The 16,234-nt window shown below is 41.6% G+C and overlaps 2 protein-coding genes across 3 annotated transcripts in view; one reads left to right on the top strand and one right to left on the bottom strand.

Moving 5' to 3' along the window:
• The window catches only part of LOC110493468 (metal transporter CNNM2), a 100,518-nt gene extending 87,477 nt beyond the window's left edge, over positions 1-13,041 (top strand). The window contains exons 5-8 of the mRNA XM_036949424.2: positions 1,626-1,719; positions 2,384-2,446; positions 4,152-4,330; positions 7,702-13,041. Of these exons, the coding sequence (XP_036805319.1) occupies positions 1,626-1,719; positions 2,384-2,446; positions 4,152-4,330; positions 7,702-7,956 (591 nt within the window). The 3' untranslated portion in view covers positions 7,957-13,041. The remainder of the gene's footprint in view (positions 1-1,625; positions 1,720-2,383; positions 2,447-4,151; positions 4,331-7,701) is intronic.
• Positions 13,042-14,615: 1,574 nt separating this feature from the next.
• The window catches only part of LOC110493471 (cytosolic purine 5'-nucleotidase), a 32,251-nt gene continuing 30,632 nt past the window's right edge, over positions 14,616-16,234 (bottom strand). For both annotated transcript variants that reach the window (XM_021567765.3, XM_090204560.1), the window contains one exon: positions 14,616-16,234. This exon is cut by the window's right edge and continues 2,262 nt beyond it. The gene's annotated coding sequence lies outside the window, so the exon portion shown is untranslated.

The following is a 16,234-nucleotide window of genomic DNA, read 5'->3' as shown; positions in this document are numbered from 1 at the left end:
TTACACCTTGCATTAACATGTAGTTGTCATCATCCATCAAGATGGAGATTTGTTGCGTCTACACATGGTAATAAAATGTGTCTGTTATCTGCCCACTACGTCCGTATCGTGACCAGATTCCCTGGTCCCTCCCTCGATGCAAAATTATCCAACCTGACTTGAACCTCCCCTTCCGGTGGTCAGGAAGGTCAAATCACAATCAGTTCACAATGTGTCTTTTGATTGTCTACACCTGTTGACAAATGTGTGCACAATCAGCATGTTGACAAGATCAGCACAACTGACGCATGTCAGAACCAGGTATAAAAGAGGCTTTAGGGAAAAAAGTGCTATCTAGAACCTAAGCGGTTCTTCAGCTGTCCCTATAGGAGAACCCTTTGCTGAACCCTTTTTGTTTCCAGGTGGAACCCTTTCCACAGAGGGTTCTACCTGAAACCAGAAATAGTTTGTACCTGGAACCAAAAAGGGTTCTCATATGGGGATAGCTAAATAATCTTCTGGAACCCTTTCCCTAAGAGTGTAGGCCAGGAAGGGGATTGGCAGCTATTAAACAAAGCAAGGGGATTTTCCACGAATTATAAACAAGAGTGAGATTTGCCCTCGAGTCAGGGTGGCAACATGAGGGTGATGCAAGTCGGAAGTGATGCTGCAAGTACCTGTTTTAAAGGCCCAGTGCAGTCAAAAAAAATGAATTTTCTGTATTTTATATATATTTCCGCACTATGAGGTTGGAAAAATACAGTGAAATTGTGAAAATGATGATGATGATAATGCCCTTTTAGTGTAAGAGTTGTTTGAAAAGAGGATGGAGTTTTGACCTGACTGGTGACATCATCAGGCGGTAAATGAGTTAATAGCCCAATAAGAAAGAGAGTTCCAAACCTCTCGGCCAATTAACAGCTAGTTTTCAGTTTTCCCCTCCCTGCTCTAACCACTCCCAGACCGTCCAAGCTACATTCATGAGAATTTGTTTCTTTTTGACCATTTTGATTGAAAACAATCACAGTAAGGTACTTACTTGTTGACATGAAGTGATTTTTGTGACTTTGTGGATTGACTTTGTGGATTTAAAAGCCTCAATGCAGACGTTTTTATATCAATATCAAATCACTTCTGGGTAGCAATTAAGTATCATTCTGTAATAGTTTTACATTAAAAACAAAAACACAGCTGTTATTGGCAGAGAGGTTTGAACTCTCTTTGTTATTGGTCTATTAACTTATCCACCGCCTGGTGCTGTAACCAGGCAAGCTAAAACTCCACCCATGCTAAACCCTGCTTGATGAGATTTTCAACCAGTAACTATCAGGAAATAACACGGATCACAGTTTCGTCAGCTGTTGTACAATATGATACAAAACACAGGAAGAACAGAAAGCACTGGGCCTTTAAAAAGAAGGTGAAGTAGATCGTCATCTCACTGCGAAGGAGAGATTTGTCAGAATATTGTTCGAGGTGTGAATTCTGAAATGTTGTTACGCGGTTCAGACTGTAATGCTGCCGAAACAAAAACACATAGTGAATTTACTGTAGCTGATGATCAAACCTCTATACCCCGCAGTACTTCTCAACTGATCTGAGTCTTCTTCAGACTCTTACGCAGAGTGTGTTGTGCTCCTCTGCAGGGGAAGGTGGAGGTGGAGGCAGGGAAGGAAGGGATGAAGTTTGAAGCAGGAGCGTTCTCCTCCTATGGGATGATGGCTCTCACCACCTCTCCGGGTAAGACTTCCTTGTATACCGACGTCTCAATGGCTGTGTCTAAAATGAGGTCCTATAAATATTCACTGCAGTACACAACACTTTTGTCCAGAACCCTACGTCCCTATATAAAACTACTTTACAAAAATACTAAATTGTAGTCTATAGGAACCTACCATGTATATTTCAGATTTCCCCAATTCCCTCCTACCCATCATCCATCGGCAGCTACTGAGACAAGGGCTAGGTCCAGGATGACTGGTTTACAAATTGTAAAGAAACAGTTTATCAGTAACCAAGTGAATTGACTCATATTGAAACAAGGTATGATAAAAAAAAATGTGACGCAGCCTCTGTATTTTCTCAGTTCATTCACAAACTTCCAGTCAAGCGCTAGTAGGATCTCAGAGACACCTGCTGGTGAGAGGGCAGAATTACACCCTCCTCATCAAAAAAAGTTGTCACTGTAGTTTGGTTTATGGAACATAGAGCACATGCTTATGAGATGATGTATTTTGTCATATTTTATCACAGACCCTCTTTCAATGTGCTTGGATGGCACGTTGGTTGTTTTTCAGGACACGGTGTACGATGGTAACGTTATACAATTATTTCATTTGTGGGCTCTGGTGATGGATTTTTCCGTGTGTGTCTCCCCTCTCTGTCGTCCGTCTCTCCTCGCCAGTCCCTCTCTCCCTGTCTCGTACCTTCGTTGTCAGTAGGGCTGAGTCCCTAGCAGGATCTCCAGGTATGGTAGTCCTCTCTTTCCTGTCTGTCTGTCTGCTTGCCTGTTTGTCTGTCAACCTGTCTGTCTGTCTGTCAACCTGTCTGTCTGTCTGCCTGTCTGTCTGTCCGTCCATCCCCCTATCCCTCTATCTCTCCATCTCTCCTCACATCTAATATGCCTCTTCCATCTGTCTATCACCCATTGGGATGAGTGTACACTTCACCTAAGCCTGGTATTTACCGGTATCAAAACTGCATGATGTGTTGTGGACATAGCAATGAATTCTGGACCTGCTGGTCATGAGCTTAAATTCTTTGTGGAATTCTCTTGTGCCACATAGCAAGAATACTTTGAGCATATTGTTTGTTGCATGTTTGTGTATTAATATGCATGTCCTACTTACTCTGTCCTTACGTTTGCTTTGCATATTAAATGTTGTTCTGCATGGATGTTTAACAAGGCAGGACTTAACTATTGTTTTGGGCTCTGAAGGATGTCTGTTACTGTGTACTGTGCATGTGAATCATCCATTCCTCTGTGTGCGTGCGTGCGTGCGTGCGTGCGTGCGTGGTAACCAGTGCCATAACTCAAGCCAGTGAATAGTGTAGTAGGGGCCCCCAGAGTGAGGCATAGCTGCCACTAGAGACAGGCTCCACCCCTCTAGCCCCTTAACCCTCTGACTCCATAAACAAGGCTATGAGTTACAGCCCCCCGCAGGGCCACTGACTGCAGCATGCACACAAGCTGCAAGCACACACACACATTCTGAAAACATAAACACACACACACACACACACACACACACACGGCTCAAGCCTCTGATCCACCCTATATTTACTAAATTCCCTCCTCCTTCTTTTCCCCCTTGTCCCACTCCACCCTCTTCCACTCCATCCACTCCTCCATCCCCTACCGTCCCCCGTCGGCCCCCGAGAAAGTAGAGTACTAATCTCCCAGGGTTCACTGGGCCTTGGACTACTGCGTGGGTCTGGGGACCACATCCAAACCCAGGATTACATACATTCCAGCCAGAGTAGTGAGCATTAACGCCCCAGTCCTCTGCAAGCCCACCTCTTTTCCACTTTGTTGTGTGGTTTTCCTCTCGTCTGCTTTTTAAGGAGTGGAAAACATAAGCTGAGTTTAATTAAAATAAAGAGAAAGTATTCTAATTTGAGAAGTGGGGAAAAAAGCGCCATCACTCTAGACCACCGACTCAAAACCTGTGAAGCAAAGCCCACCCCCCCTAATGGGAGGACTTAAAATATATATTAGATTTCCATACATTGCACCAAGGATTCTTGGCCTATATGTTACCTAATCATTCAATTAAAGAAATAGCTTCTCATTCTGTGTAGAATTCAGTAAATAGATGATGCACAATCAGGTTGTGTAGATGGAGATTAGATGACAAACATAAATCATACACAGCTATGGCTAGGTACAGCAATACAGCTATAACTGATTGTGGATTCCATATACAGTGTCTGTGTGACATGTTCTGCTTTTACTCTGTTCTCTATTCTGTTCTCAGATCAGGGCTGGGGTCAATTCCATTTCAATTCCAGGTCTCTTCAATGCTTTTCAATGAGGAAAATGTAGAATTGGATATTGGAATTTGGTTTACGTTCTGAATCGACTTTTATAGACATGGGATCGACCCCAACCCCAGATGTGTATTTACTGTGAACAGAAGCCGAAAACTTCTATTCTTCTCTATCCTGTGCAGAGAACAAGTCCCCCCCGCGGCCGTTTGGCCTGAACCACTCAGACTCCCTGAACCGGAGTGACCGCATCGATGCCATCACACCCACGCTGGGGAGCAGTAACAACCAGCTGAACGCCTTCCTACAGATATACATGCCAGACTACTCTGTCAGGGCTGTGTCTGACCTGCAGTACATCAAGGTGAGAGGATAGTCAGGATTCACACACACACACACACACACACACACAACAGATACAGTTGAAATCAGAAGATTACATACACCTTAGCTAAATACATTTAAACTCAGTTTTTCACAATTTCTGACATTTAATCCAAGTAAAAATTCCCTGTCTTAGGTCAGTTAGGATCACCACTTTATTTTAAGAATGTGAAATGTCAGAATAATAGTAGAGAGAATGATTTCATCCAGCTTTTATTTCTTTCACCACATTCCCAGTGGGTCAGAAGTTTACATACACACAATTAGTATTTGGTAGCATTGCCTTTAAATTGTTTAACTTGGGTCAAATGTTTCGGGTAGCCTTCCACAAGCTTCCCACAATAAGTTGGGTGAATTTTGGTCCATTGCTCCTGACAGAGCTGGTGGAACTGAGTCATATTTGCAGGCCTCCTTGCTTGCACACACTTTTTCAGTTCTGCCCACAAATGTTATATAGGATTGAGGTCAGGGCTTTGTGATGGCCACTCCAATACTTTGTCGTCCTTAAGCCATTTTGCCACAACTTTGGAAGTATGCTTGAGGTCATTGTCCATTTGGAAGACACATTTGCGACCAAGCTTTAACTTCCTGACTGATGTCTTGAGATGTTGCTTCAATATATCCACATCATTTCCCATCCTCATGATGCCATCCATTTTGTGAAGTGCACCAGTCCCTCCTGCAGCAAAGCACCCCCACAACATGATGCTGCCACCCCCGTGCTTCACGGTTGGGATGGTGTTCTTTGGCTTGCAAGCCTCCCCCTTTTTCCCCAAAACATAAAGATGGTCATTTTGGCCAAACAGTTCTATTTTTGTTTCATCAGACCAGAGGACATTTCTCCAAAAAGTACGATCTTTGTCCCCATGTGCAGTTGCAAACCGTAATATGGCTTTTTATGGCGGTTTTGGAACAGTGGCTTCTTCCTTGCTGAGTGGCCTTTCAGGTTATGTCGATATAGAACTCGTTTTACTGTGGATATAGATACTTTTGTACCTTTTTCCTCCAGCATCTTCACAGGGTCCTTTGCTGTTGTTCTGGGATTGATTTGCACTTTTCGCACCAAAGTACGTTCATCTCTAGGAGACAGAACGCATCTCCTTCCTGAGCGGTATGATGGCTGCGTGGTCCCATGGTGTTTATACTTGTGTACTATTGTTTGTACAGATGAACATGGTACCTTCAGGCATTTGGAAATTGCTCCCAAGGATGACTTGTGGATGTCTAGAATTGTTTTTCTGAGGTCTTGGCTGATTTATTTTCATCTTCCCATGATGTCAAGCAAAGAGGCACTGAGTTTGAAGGTAGGCCTTGAAATATATCCACAGGTACACCTCCAATTGACTCAAATTATGTCAATTAGCCTATCAGAAGCTTCTAAAGCCATGACATCATTTTCTGGAATTTTCCAAGCTGTTTAAAGGCACAGTCAACTTAGTGTATGTAAACTTTTGACCCACTGGAATTGTGATACAGTGAATTATAAGTGAAATAATCTGTCTGTTAACAATTGTTGGAAAAATGACTTGTGTCATGCACAAAGTAGATGTCCTAAACTATAGTTTGTTAACAAGAAATGTGTGAAGTGATTAAAAAATGAGTTTAATGACTCCAACCTAAGTGTATGTAAACTTCCGACTTCAATTGTAGACATGCCTGACTACTCTGTTATGGCTGTCGGACCTGCAGTATTTCAAGGAGTGTCTATACACACTTCTACACACACGTTTGCACGCACATACTATACACACACACACATTTGTGACCTACCGCCTTGATTCGGTCTTAAGTAGCAAAATTTGAAATTGTGTTTTTTACATTGGATGAAAGCAGAGACTCAGAGCTACATAATGGTATATCATACACTGCATTTGAGGAACAATGGGAAAGTCATTTTGCTTTGACAGTTGATAAACTGGTAAATTCACTTTTGAGAAAATCGCCTTTGAATGTTTTGGTACCTACTGGAGAGCTCTTCTTTGTCTACACCCATTCAGCACCCTTTTAAGCTTTAGCTCCACCAATCTCTTTATCTGAGCGTTTTGTCCTAACAACAGCAGTCAAGCACCCAAGATAACTGGTTAACAGTTGTCGCAGTGACATTCTATTAAATCAGACACTTGCATAGTGGAGTCTTTTGTTAAGACATGTAGCTAGCTAAACAATGAACCATAATCCCAACTCATGACGTTACTACCTTGCATGAATCTGCAGGTAGCTAACCAACCAGGTTCAATGTTAGCTAGCTAACATTAGGCTATAACTAGCCAAGAAAATGGCTCTGAGATACAAATAATACGATCATACTCGTAATGTTAGGTAGCGAGCCAGCCAGCTAATGTTAGCTAACAGTACACTTTAACTTGAAATGAAAAAAACTGTCAAAATTAGAAATGTGTAATATCTGAAAATGTAGCTAGCTAAACTATCTTACCTGTATACATCATGGTTGGACTCTTCTCCCTGTCACAGATGCCATGGTTGCCCTTAGTTTGAAGATGTAATCCGGAGACCGGTGTTTCTCCATCTCCTTAGCTACCATACTCTAATTCCAATGATTTCAAAACTCGGTCTTCCAGAAAGTGGAGAGCAACACTTTTGCAGTTCTACTAAGCAATCTTTTTTTTTTAAGCAGTGTTAGACAGGATTACCTACCGATACTGACCAGCTCAAATAGACAGAAGTGTGCTACATGGCAGACCAATCCAAATTAATCTCCCGGCATGTCCAGCCCACTCATTATCTCAGCCAATCATGGCTAGCGGGAAGGTTGCTGTGTTTTTCTGTGGCTAAACCAACTAGGCTCGCAATTTAACAATTGTATTCGTTTTTACAGATGACATACAGGTCTGTTATTAAGGCACATGAAAGTTCACATGTTCCAGAAGGCATTTCTTCCAAAAAAAACAACCACATTTTGATTAAAAAAAATATATATTATGTTCAAATGACTGACCTGTGAAGTAGTGACCCGCGACATACGCCTAGTTTCCTGAAACGGGTCACATTTGTGTGTCGCTTGTATAACAGTGAAGGTTGAGGTTGAATTGGCTGGCATAGGATCTGTCCAAGTGGGAGGATGTAGATTATGAAAAATAGGGGGCCTAGCATGGAGCCCAGAGGCACACCCTGTGTGAGTTTAGTGAGATATATGTGTCCAGTTGGTGAAACATGATTGAAACCTGGAGAAAGCGGATAAGAATGTTCTATTGGAAATGTAGCTATGCTATCATTCAAGATGATCATGTAGATATCCACATCTGCCAGTTCAACTGATGCCCAGGGATGCTATTTAATATACTGTAATATCATATAACCTGATATCATGTATCATGTATTATCCTCCCGCAGGTGACCCGTCAGCAGTACCAGAACGCCCTGATGGCGTCGCGCATGGATAAGACGCCCCAGTCGATGGACAGCGAGTTCACCAAGATCGAATTGACTCTGACCACTGAGCTCCACGATGGTGGAGGGGGAGGCGTGCTGGAGACGCCAGCTATGGCCCACCACGAGACAGTCGGCCTGCTCAACCTCAACACACAGCCCCAGAACTGTCTGGCCCACAGGGTCAACCACACTGCACACAATGAGGGACCCATCTAGCCCACACTGGGGTGGTGGGGACAGGGGAGAGGAGGGAGGATGGGTCTGGGGAGAGGGGACAGGGGGAGATGAGGCAGGATGGGTCTGGGGACAGGGGGAGAGGAGGGAGGGAGGATGGATCTGGGGACAGGGGGAGAGGAGGGAGGATGGGTCTGGGGAGAGGAGGGGTCTGGGCACATGGGGAGAGGAGGGAGGATGTATCTGGGGACAGGGGAAGAGGAGGGAGGATGGGTCTGGGGACAGGGGGAGAGGAGGGAGGATGGATCTGGGGACAGGGGGAGAGAAGGGAGGATGGGTCTGGGGAGAGGAGGGGTCTGGGGACAGGGGGAGAGAAGGGAGTATGGGTCTGGGGACAGGGGAAGAGGAGGGAGGATGGGTCTGGGGACAGGGGGAGAGGAGGGAGGATGTGTCTGGGGAGAGGAGGGGTCTGGGGACAGGGGGAGAGGAGGGAGGATGGATCTGGGGATGGGGAGAGGAGAGAGGATGGGTCTGGGGACAGGGGGAGAGGAGGGGTCTGGGGACAGGGGGAGAGGGCGAGAGGTAGTGAGGAGAGATGGTGTTAGTACCCTCAGGGCCTGGGCCTAATCCCCCGACATCCAAGGACCTCTAACCCCTACCCATCACCCCCTTATGGATTGAAGACCCTGGAGGAATTGAGGGGAATGACCTCCAACCCCTACCCACCACCCCCTTATGGATTGAAGACCCTGGAGGAATTGAGGGGAAGGACCTCTAACCCCTACCCACCACCCACTTATGGATGGAAGACCCTGGAGGATTTGAGGGGAGCGACCTCTAACCCTTACCCACCACCCACTTGTGGATGAAGACCCTGGAGGAATTGAGGGGAAGGGGGCTACGGATATGTGTGTACTGAGCCCCAGCCTGAACCTCTACTCTCTACCCTCCACCACCCCTGTCTGATTCCACAGCCTGGAACAGAATATCCTTTGGGGTAGTGGGGAAGGAGGCTAAAGGGATAGCACTCTGGGCCCTCACCCACATCACACACCTCTAGAAGACCCTGTTAGGGTGGGCTTGGACCGTCCTCGGCCAATCTATCCGCTTAAATACCCGGGAACCTGGTATTCCAGTAGCTCGGAAAGATGGACAACAGTGTGCATGCCCCCCACCCCATTCCCCTGTCCACACACAAACACTTACACATAAGTATACACACTTTCCAGTCTGTTCTTGTTCAGGGATTGGCAGTGGACTGTAGTACTACTTTAGTACTACTGTAGTACCTCTAGTACTACTACAACAAAGGACTCAAATGCACGCAGACAAAAAGGTTAGTCAAAGACTGTACCAAATACCGCTTTGAAGGAAACCATGGAACCATGAACCAAGAATGTTTTTGTGCATTTATTTATTATATATATATATGTGTGTGTATATATGTATGTGTGGAGAAGATATGACATATACCGGCGCACAAACATGCATGGGCATGAAGATGTTTGTGTGTGTATATGTGATATTGAAATACATGCTACATATATTTATATATATATATATATACTCATACAAGTACCAGTCCAAAGTTTGGACACACCTACTCATTCAAGGGTTTATCTTTATTTTTACTATTTTATGAAATATATTTTGATTCGTTTAACACATTTTTTGGTTACTACATGATTCCATTTCATAGTTTGGATGTCTTCACTATTATTCTACAATGTAGAAAATAGTGAAAATAAAGAAAAACCCTTGAATGAGTAGGCGTGTCTAAACTTTGGACTGGTACTGTACATCCATGTATATGAGTTGGTGAGGGTATTTTAAAGATATGTATATTACAGATGTTGTTATTTTCACTATGCTTCTCAATCAGGATAACGGTACCGTATCTTTTCACCTTCTTAAAATCACACGATTGCCTTTAAAAAAAAAAATTCATCTTAATTATTTTTAACAAAGTGCAATGGGGGAAAAAACAGTATATTTAAGAGATGATTATGACTTTTTAAAAATCACTTTATTGTAAATTGAGACAGAGATATTTGTATGTTTGTATGAACCGTATGTATGTGTGTGTCTTGGTTCAAAGATGCTGAGTTGCAACCGTCCACAAGCAAAAACCCGTCCGTCCCTAAAGCCAGTTTCTTTCTCCTATTACGGCCCATGTACGATCAGATGCCCTTTGACCTCATTATATCGCTGTTTGATATGGAGGTTATCCAGACTTAAGTTAACAGACTTAAAGCAGACTTAATAATACAATCCAGACAAGTCTTACGACTGTGGTTCAGGATGGATTGACATTGAAAAGTGCTAACTTGGCACTTATGAACGCATGTGTCTTTTATTATTCATAATCAAACGTGATCATTGGCCAGTATTAATGACCTCATCTAACATGTTGAGCATCATGAACTTCACAAAAGCAACCTCGACATTAAACTATTGTCCATGAATGACCCTCCTTGTATGGCACAGCACTCTCCTTTCCACTGTGTGTGTGTTGTGTGGCATGTTAAAGTATGTTCAGTCGCCTTCAGCTCATGTTGAGCTTAGAGTGTAAGCTTTATTCAATCAAACTCTTTAACTGGGTTTTGGGGTTAAAGGCAGACTATGCATTATGAAGTACACAGAGTGTACAAAACATTAGGAACACCTTCCAGTCATTTTGAGTTGCACCTTCCCTTTTTCCCTCGGAACAGCCTCAATTTATCGGGGCATGGACTCTACAAGGTGTCGAAAGCATTCCACAGGGGATGCTGACCCATGTTGATTCCAATGCCTCCCACAGTTGTGTCAAGTTGGCTGGATGTCCTCTGGATGGTGGACCATTCTTGATACACACGGGAAACTGTTGAGTGTGAAAAACCCAGCAGTGTTGCAGTTCTTGACACAAACCAGTGCGCCTGGCCGGGCACCTACTACCATACCCCGTTCAAAGGTACTTAATCTTTTGAGTTGCCCATTCACCCTCTGAATGGCACACAGACACAATCAATGTCTCAGTTATCTCAAGGCTTAAAAATCATTCTTTAACTTGTCTCCTCCCCTTCATCTACACTGATTGAAGTGGATTTAACAAGTGACATCAATAAGGGATCATAGCTTTCACCTGGATTCACCTGGTCAGTCTATGTCATGGAAAGAGCAGGTGTTCTTAATGTTTTGTCCACTCTGTGTGTAGCACAAACAGTGTGGCAACATCCTGCTTAAATAAATTGACACCAACAAAACTGAAATTGACTATTGCGTTGTGGGAGGGTGCAAAATCAGAAGAGCCAATAGTTGGGAGCCTTGGCAGATTCAAATGTTCTTGTTGTTGTCAGTAAGCAGGATGTCGCCCCGCTGTGAATGATGTCATTTTTTGGAGTGTACCTTTGAGATTAAGGTACCATTCTTCTTGCAGTGTGAGAATGTAATGAAAAACAATGTTTACTGTGTGAAACAAAAATAATAATGCTTCAAACATGCTCTCTTTCAGTGCAAGAAGAATGTTTTTTTCCCCCAACAATGCCCCAATCATCTGGTTAGCGAGTTTAATCGAATAGTGTGGGCTTGAACTGAAACCTTTTTTTAATTGAACCTTTATTTAACTAGGCAAGTCGGTTAAGAACAAATTCTTATTTACAATGAAGGCCTAGGAACAGTGCCTTGTTCAGGGGCAGCACGACAGATTTTTACCTTGTCAGCTCGGGGATTTGATCCAGCAACCTTTCAGTTACTGGCCCAATGCTCTAACCACTACCTGTCAGCCCAAGCTTGTTGATGTTTTACACCCTTTAACTTGGTCACATGGTCACTGTTGGAGATGAACAGAAACGGTTGTTTTTCTGTGACTGACTGATCTTTTTTGTAAGGCTCAAGTTCATGCCAACTTAAAACACTTTAAAGTGAGAAAAAATTGCCAAATTAAACACTTAAGTGCTTGTTTTCACATGCTAGTTTTGCACCTTTGTAGTCTAATAATAATTCATTGAATGACCATGTGACACTGAAGCTAAAAAACTATTATTATTAGAATTATTTATTGTAAGAGGAAAACTTTCCCTTCGATGGTTATTATAGATGCTAGTTCTTTGAATTGTGATGACTTGAATCATAGCAATGCATAGTTTGGGGGAAATTGAGGAAAATATGAAATCTCACCGTTGATGTACTGTATTGAATGTACGCAATTACAGTATTAGAACTACTAATGTGTTTTCTGTATCTTAGCCACACATATGTTGTGTATTTCTTATCACAATTCTCCTATAAGCCTGTAAACAAATGATTCTCTGTTTTTCTTTGTGGTGGACCATTCTATATTTTGTTATCATTTGTCTCTTGGGAAATATGTATGAAGAACCAAGCCAGGGTTGGGGTGTAATGTACAAGGCGTATGCCTTCTGTTGAGGATATTAACTTCAAGTGTAAACTTATTTCTAGGGTAATGTAATGTTGAGTTGACTTTTTCTTTGTATCCGTTTGTATATAAATGGTTTTATATGAATCAAAGCTGAACTTAAAGTAGAAGTCCAAAAATAACACTCCTATCCTAAATCCCTGTAGACGCAGCATCTTAACGTAAAGCATGTTGACGCAGTTTGTAGTCATCCTAGACAGTTGTAATACCTGCTCGCTAAAGCAAAGATATTCATTGCAGAATGTAGCTCCAAATACTATGGGCATGCAATTGTAACTTTTGACCACTGGTGGTCGCCATTTCTCTTCGTGTCACAGTATTCCCAATTTACTGTGAGCATAAACAACTTTTTAAAAAACACATGGGGTTGGCAACCTTCCCACATACACCAAGGGGCTTCCGTTTCAAAATGACCAGATTAATAACACTGACCAGATATTGTTGTTTTTGTTGTTTTACTTGTGAGTGTTCCTATGCATCAGGTGAAATCTGCTCTGCAAGGACAATCATTCCAGAGATAAGTGACGATGATGATGATATAACAAGACTGTATTTGTACTTTACCATCTATACTTTGATCACTGCTGTATTTAATACACTTATACGAGAAAAAAAAGAGGTATCTCCTTCAAAATAAAAGTCCTTCACGTGCAGATGAGGGTTTTTCACATGTTCATGTCAGAATTTTGAAAATAACATATATGACTATCCAACGTAGTCTTGTGTTGTTTTTTTGAGCCTGGTTGTGACCTATATCTTGACCCATGTGGTCTTTACCCCTGCTTCTTGAACATTCACAGGAAAAGAAACACCTGAAAAAAGAGATCCCTCTCTCTTTCTATTGCTCTCTCTCTCTTCCCCCTCTTTCTCTGAGGACTTTCTCCACTCTAAAGATAAGACACACATCACCAATGAACGACTACAGTATTTGTCAAGACACTTTTAGATCCGCTGAAAAATACTTCACTCCATTCTATCATTATATGAGTCATATCGGACCACGTTTATCCTCATGCTGCTATGTATATGTGCCTGTCCACATGTTTGATACTCAACACAGCAAAAGCATTCCCATATTCTGCTCTGGTTGGTGTTGGTGGTACAATAAAAAGTGAATTATTAACAGAAAGAGTGTTAGTGATGGAATATGTTATTTTTCCCCTCAACACAAAGGTGCTCAGATTAAAGAGAGGCAGTTCAGAACATTGAACGGAGTCAATTTCAAGGACAGAATGATCTATTGCAAAGATGATTTACCCTTCTGTTAAAATGACATTTTCAGTCGCTGGTTTGTCTTGTTTTATCTTCCTGAAAAGTATTGAAGGCTGGAAAAACGTAACCGTTTCCAAAAAAATACTCAAAATGCCTTTGAAAAAAAAAGTCATCCCAAGTCTGTTTCAAATATTTCCATGTTTTAATTTACCTGCTATTCTTGATTTGTGTTAAAAACCATTGCTGCAGAGCATTGCTGCATTATAAGCAAAAGTTGCTGAGTCAAAAAAATGCAGCTGATGCTGCTGAAATATTACCCCTTGACCTTGCATGTTAGCGTACACGGATCTGCCAAACGCATTGACGGGGTTGTGGACATTTAACCCTCGGATCAAAGCATTAGGAGATTTACATGTATTCATGACTTTTTTCCACTATACTGTATACATTTCCCGTTGTGTAGCCTAAGTACATCTGTTAACTGTAACCACACAGATGTTTGTGTTGTAGTACGTCTCAATGTACTCACAGTATGTAATAGAAATGCCATCAGTTTTTAAATGTTATTACATAGTGAAACATGAATGGGGATTTGGTGCTTGCTCAGGAAAAAAAAAGATTGGATATGTTTGATTGTGTAGTTAAATATAATTGTAAAATCTGGGACGTTTATATCTTCCAACTTTGACAGGACTTCTATTCTTGAATCATGTTTTGAGTTGCCTTTTGGACACCCAAATGTCAACCCTTTTAAACTGTGAGGGCGAGGTGAAATGACAAATGTAATTCCCCGCCATTTGTATGATGTTTTGTCACCAGAGGGATGGGAGAGGAGAATTCTAGGCCCTGAAGTTCATTAGATATAAAAAGCTATGCAAGCAATATATTTTCATTCACAATTAATAGTAGTACATTCACTTTAACACATTACTGGATATATTAAGTCATTTCTGTGTGCAAGAATTTTTATGTATGATTATAAGAATTATACTTGCATACAATCAAATACTTGTTTGACTTAAACATTTGAAAACTATAGTTTTGCAAGAAGAACAAGAAGCAACAGGAGACCCAGTGACTTATTATGGAAAATTAGCTTTTATTGTACATATAAATGTCGTTTCCCCAATGGACACATTATATAATAATTCTGGAAACAAAACGCTCTGAGGAACATCCAAGAAAATGAACGAAACAAAATAAGCGAATGCGTGAATAGTTGTCACGCTCGGTCTGCAATTGTTGACATTTTGTATAAATGGAAAAATTGTATAAATGGATGGTGGCATTAACCTGTCCGACATGTTTAGCTCGCTCAGACATACTCACTGAAGCTGTGATTGGTTTTTTTTTTTTTTAACTGTGTCTGAAACCAGACAAAATGCACCAAAAAAGAAAAATAAAGAATTTAAGGAACATTTCTTCCACATGTAAATGCATATATTATATTCAATGTTGTAAACTAAGAATCTGAAAACACTGGTTAGAAAAAACAAATACAAACAGTAAAACCAAGGTGTTGTTGAAAAAGGTGCCATTTCTGATGCAAGGTAAATACATGCTCTTCAACATCGCCTATTGTTCAGCATACCGGTCTGCAAGGCTATTATTACTATTATTATTATTATTATTAAGTGTACAATTGTTACTACACAGATGACCTTCTAGAACTTGTGTGGCCAGACGGACATGTTTTCTTTTCGTTCCACATATCAGTTGTAGCCCTACAGTTATCAAACTTTGACGTAAGCCATTTGCTTACACTGGCCAGCCTTTTAGTAAGTTACTTTACACGTATAATGCACTGTACTGCGCCATTGCATAGAAAATAAATGTATTGTAAAGTGTTTTGACAGAAAAGGACTTCAAATTTCCCTCCCAACGACCAAGCTTTATTATGAATTCTTCAGTAACGAGACCAAAACAACGACTAACCAACCAGGTGAAGAATACAGCTGCCTCGGGTGTTTCTGTGGTATTTCCAGTTAAATCAATACTTAAAAATATACTTTTTTTTCCAGAGAGTAATAAAATATTGAACTACTATATAGTTGCTCTGTAACAATTTTAGTAAGAGTAGAATGTTTTAAAGATCCCCAGCTGAACCCACATTCCCCTTTTTTACAAATTGCCTCGGCAAACAACACCAGGTTACAAACAGAGACCTGCTATTGGTCTTCCCTTCGTCAGCTCAAATCAACAGGCCAATCGAAGCCTCTAGCTACACAACTACATGCCTTAGAAATAAAGCGATGCGCATGTTTTACATAGCATACACAGTTTTCTTGCCCTCCGCACTGCATACCATCTGGGTCATGTTCATTAGGACACAACTGAAAATGTTAAGCATTTCCGTTGCTAAACAGGAAAGTTTAATATTAAGCAAATCGGTAATCTTTTCCAGAAAAAAAAAAAATCTGTGGAATTGTGGGCCTAATCAACAATTGCGATTTCCATTTTGAAATTAAAAGGTTTGCTCATGTTTGGAGACGGCAAATGCAACCCTGGTGGGAAATATCAGGTGCTTCTTTGCATCATTCAGTGTTTTGTTTTTTTTACCCCTAAGTGATCCAACAAACTCCAGAATACTGTAGCTATAGTCCTTTATACATCTTCCTGCTAGGGTGAGTCTACAAGCTATTCCCACCAGGGCACCCCTTGTCCTTTTCCCAGGCCCACCTTAACCTCTCTGGG

This window comes from Oncorhynchus mykiss, chromosome 17 (assembly GCF_057628025.1).
Source record: "Oncorhynchus mykiss isolate SJ-2025 chromosome 17, ASM5762802v1, whole genome shotgun sequence".
NCBI lineage: Eukaryota > Metazoa > Chordata > Actinopteri > Salmoniformes > Salmonidae > Oncorhynchus > Oncorhynchus mykiss.
Note: the sequence above shows the minus strand (reverse complement) of the source record. Positions and strands in the feature narration are given on the sequence as shown.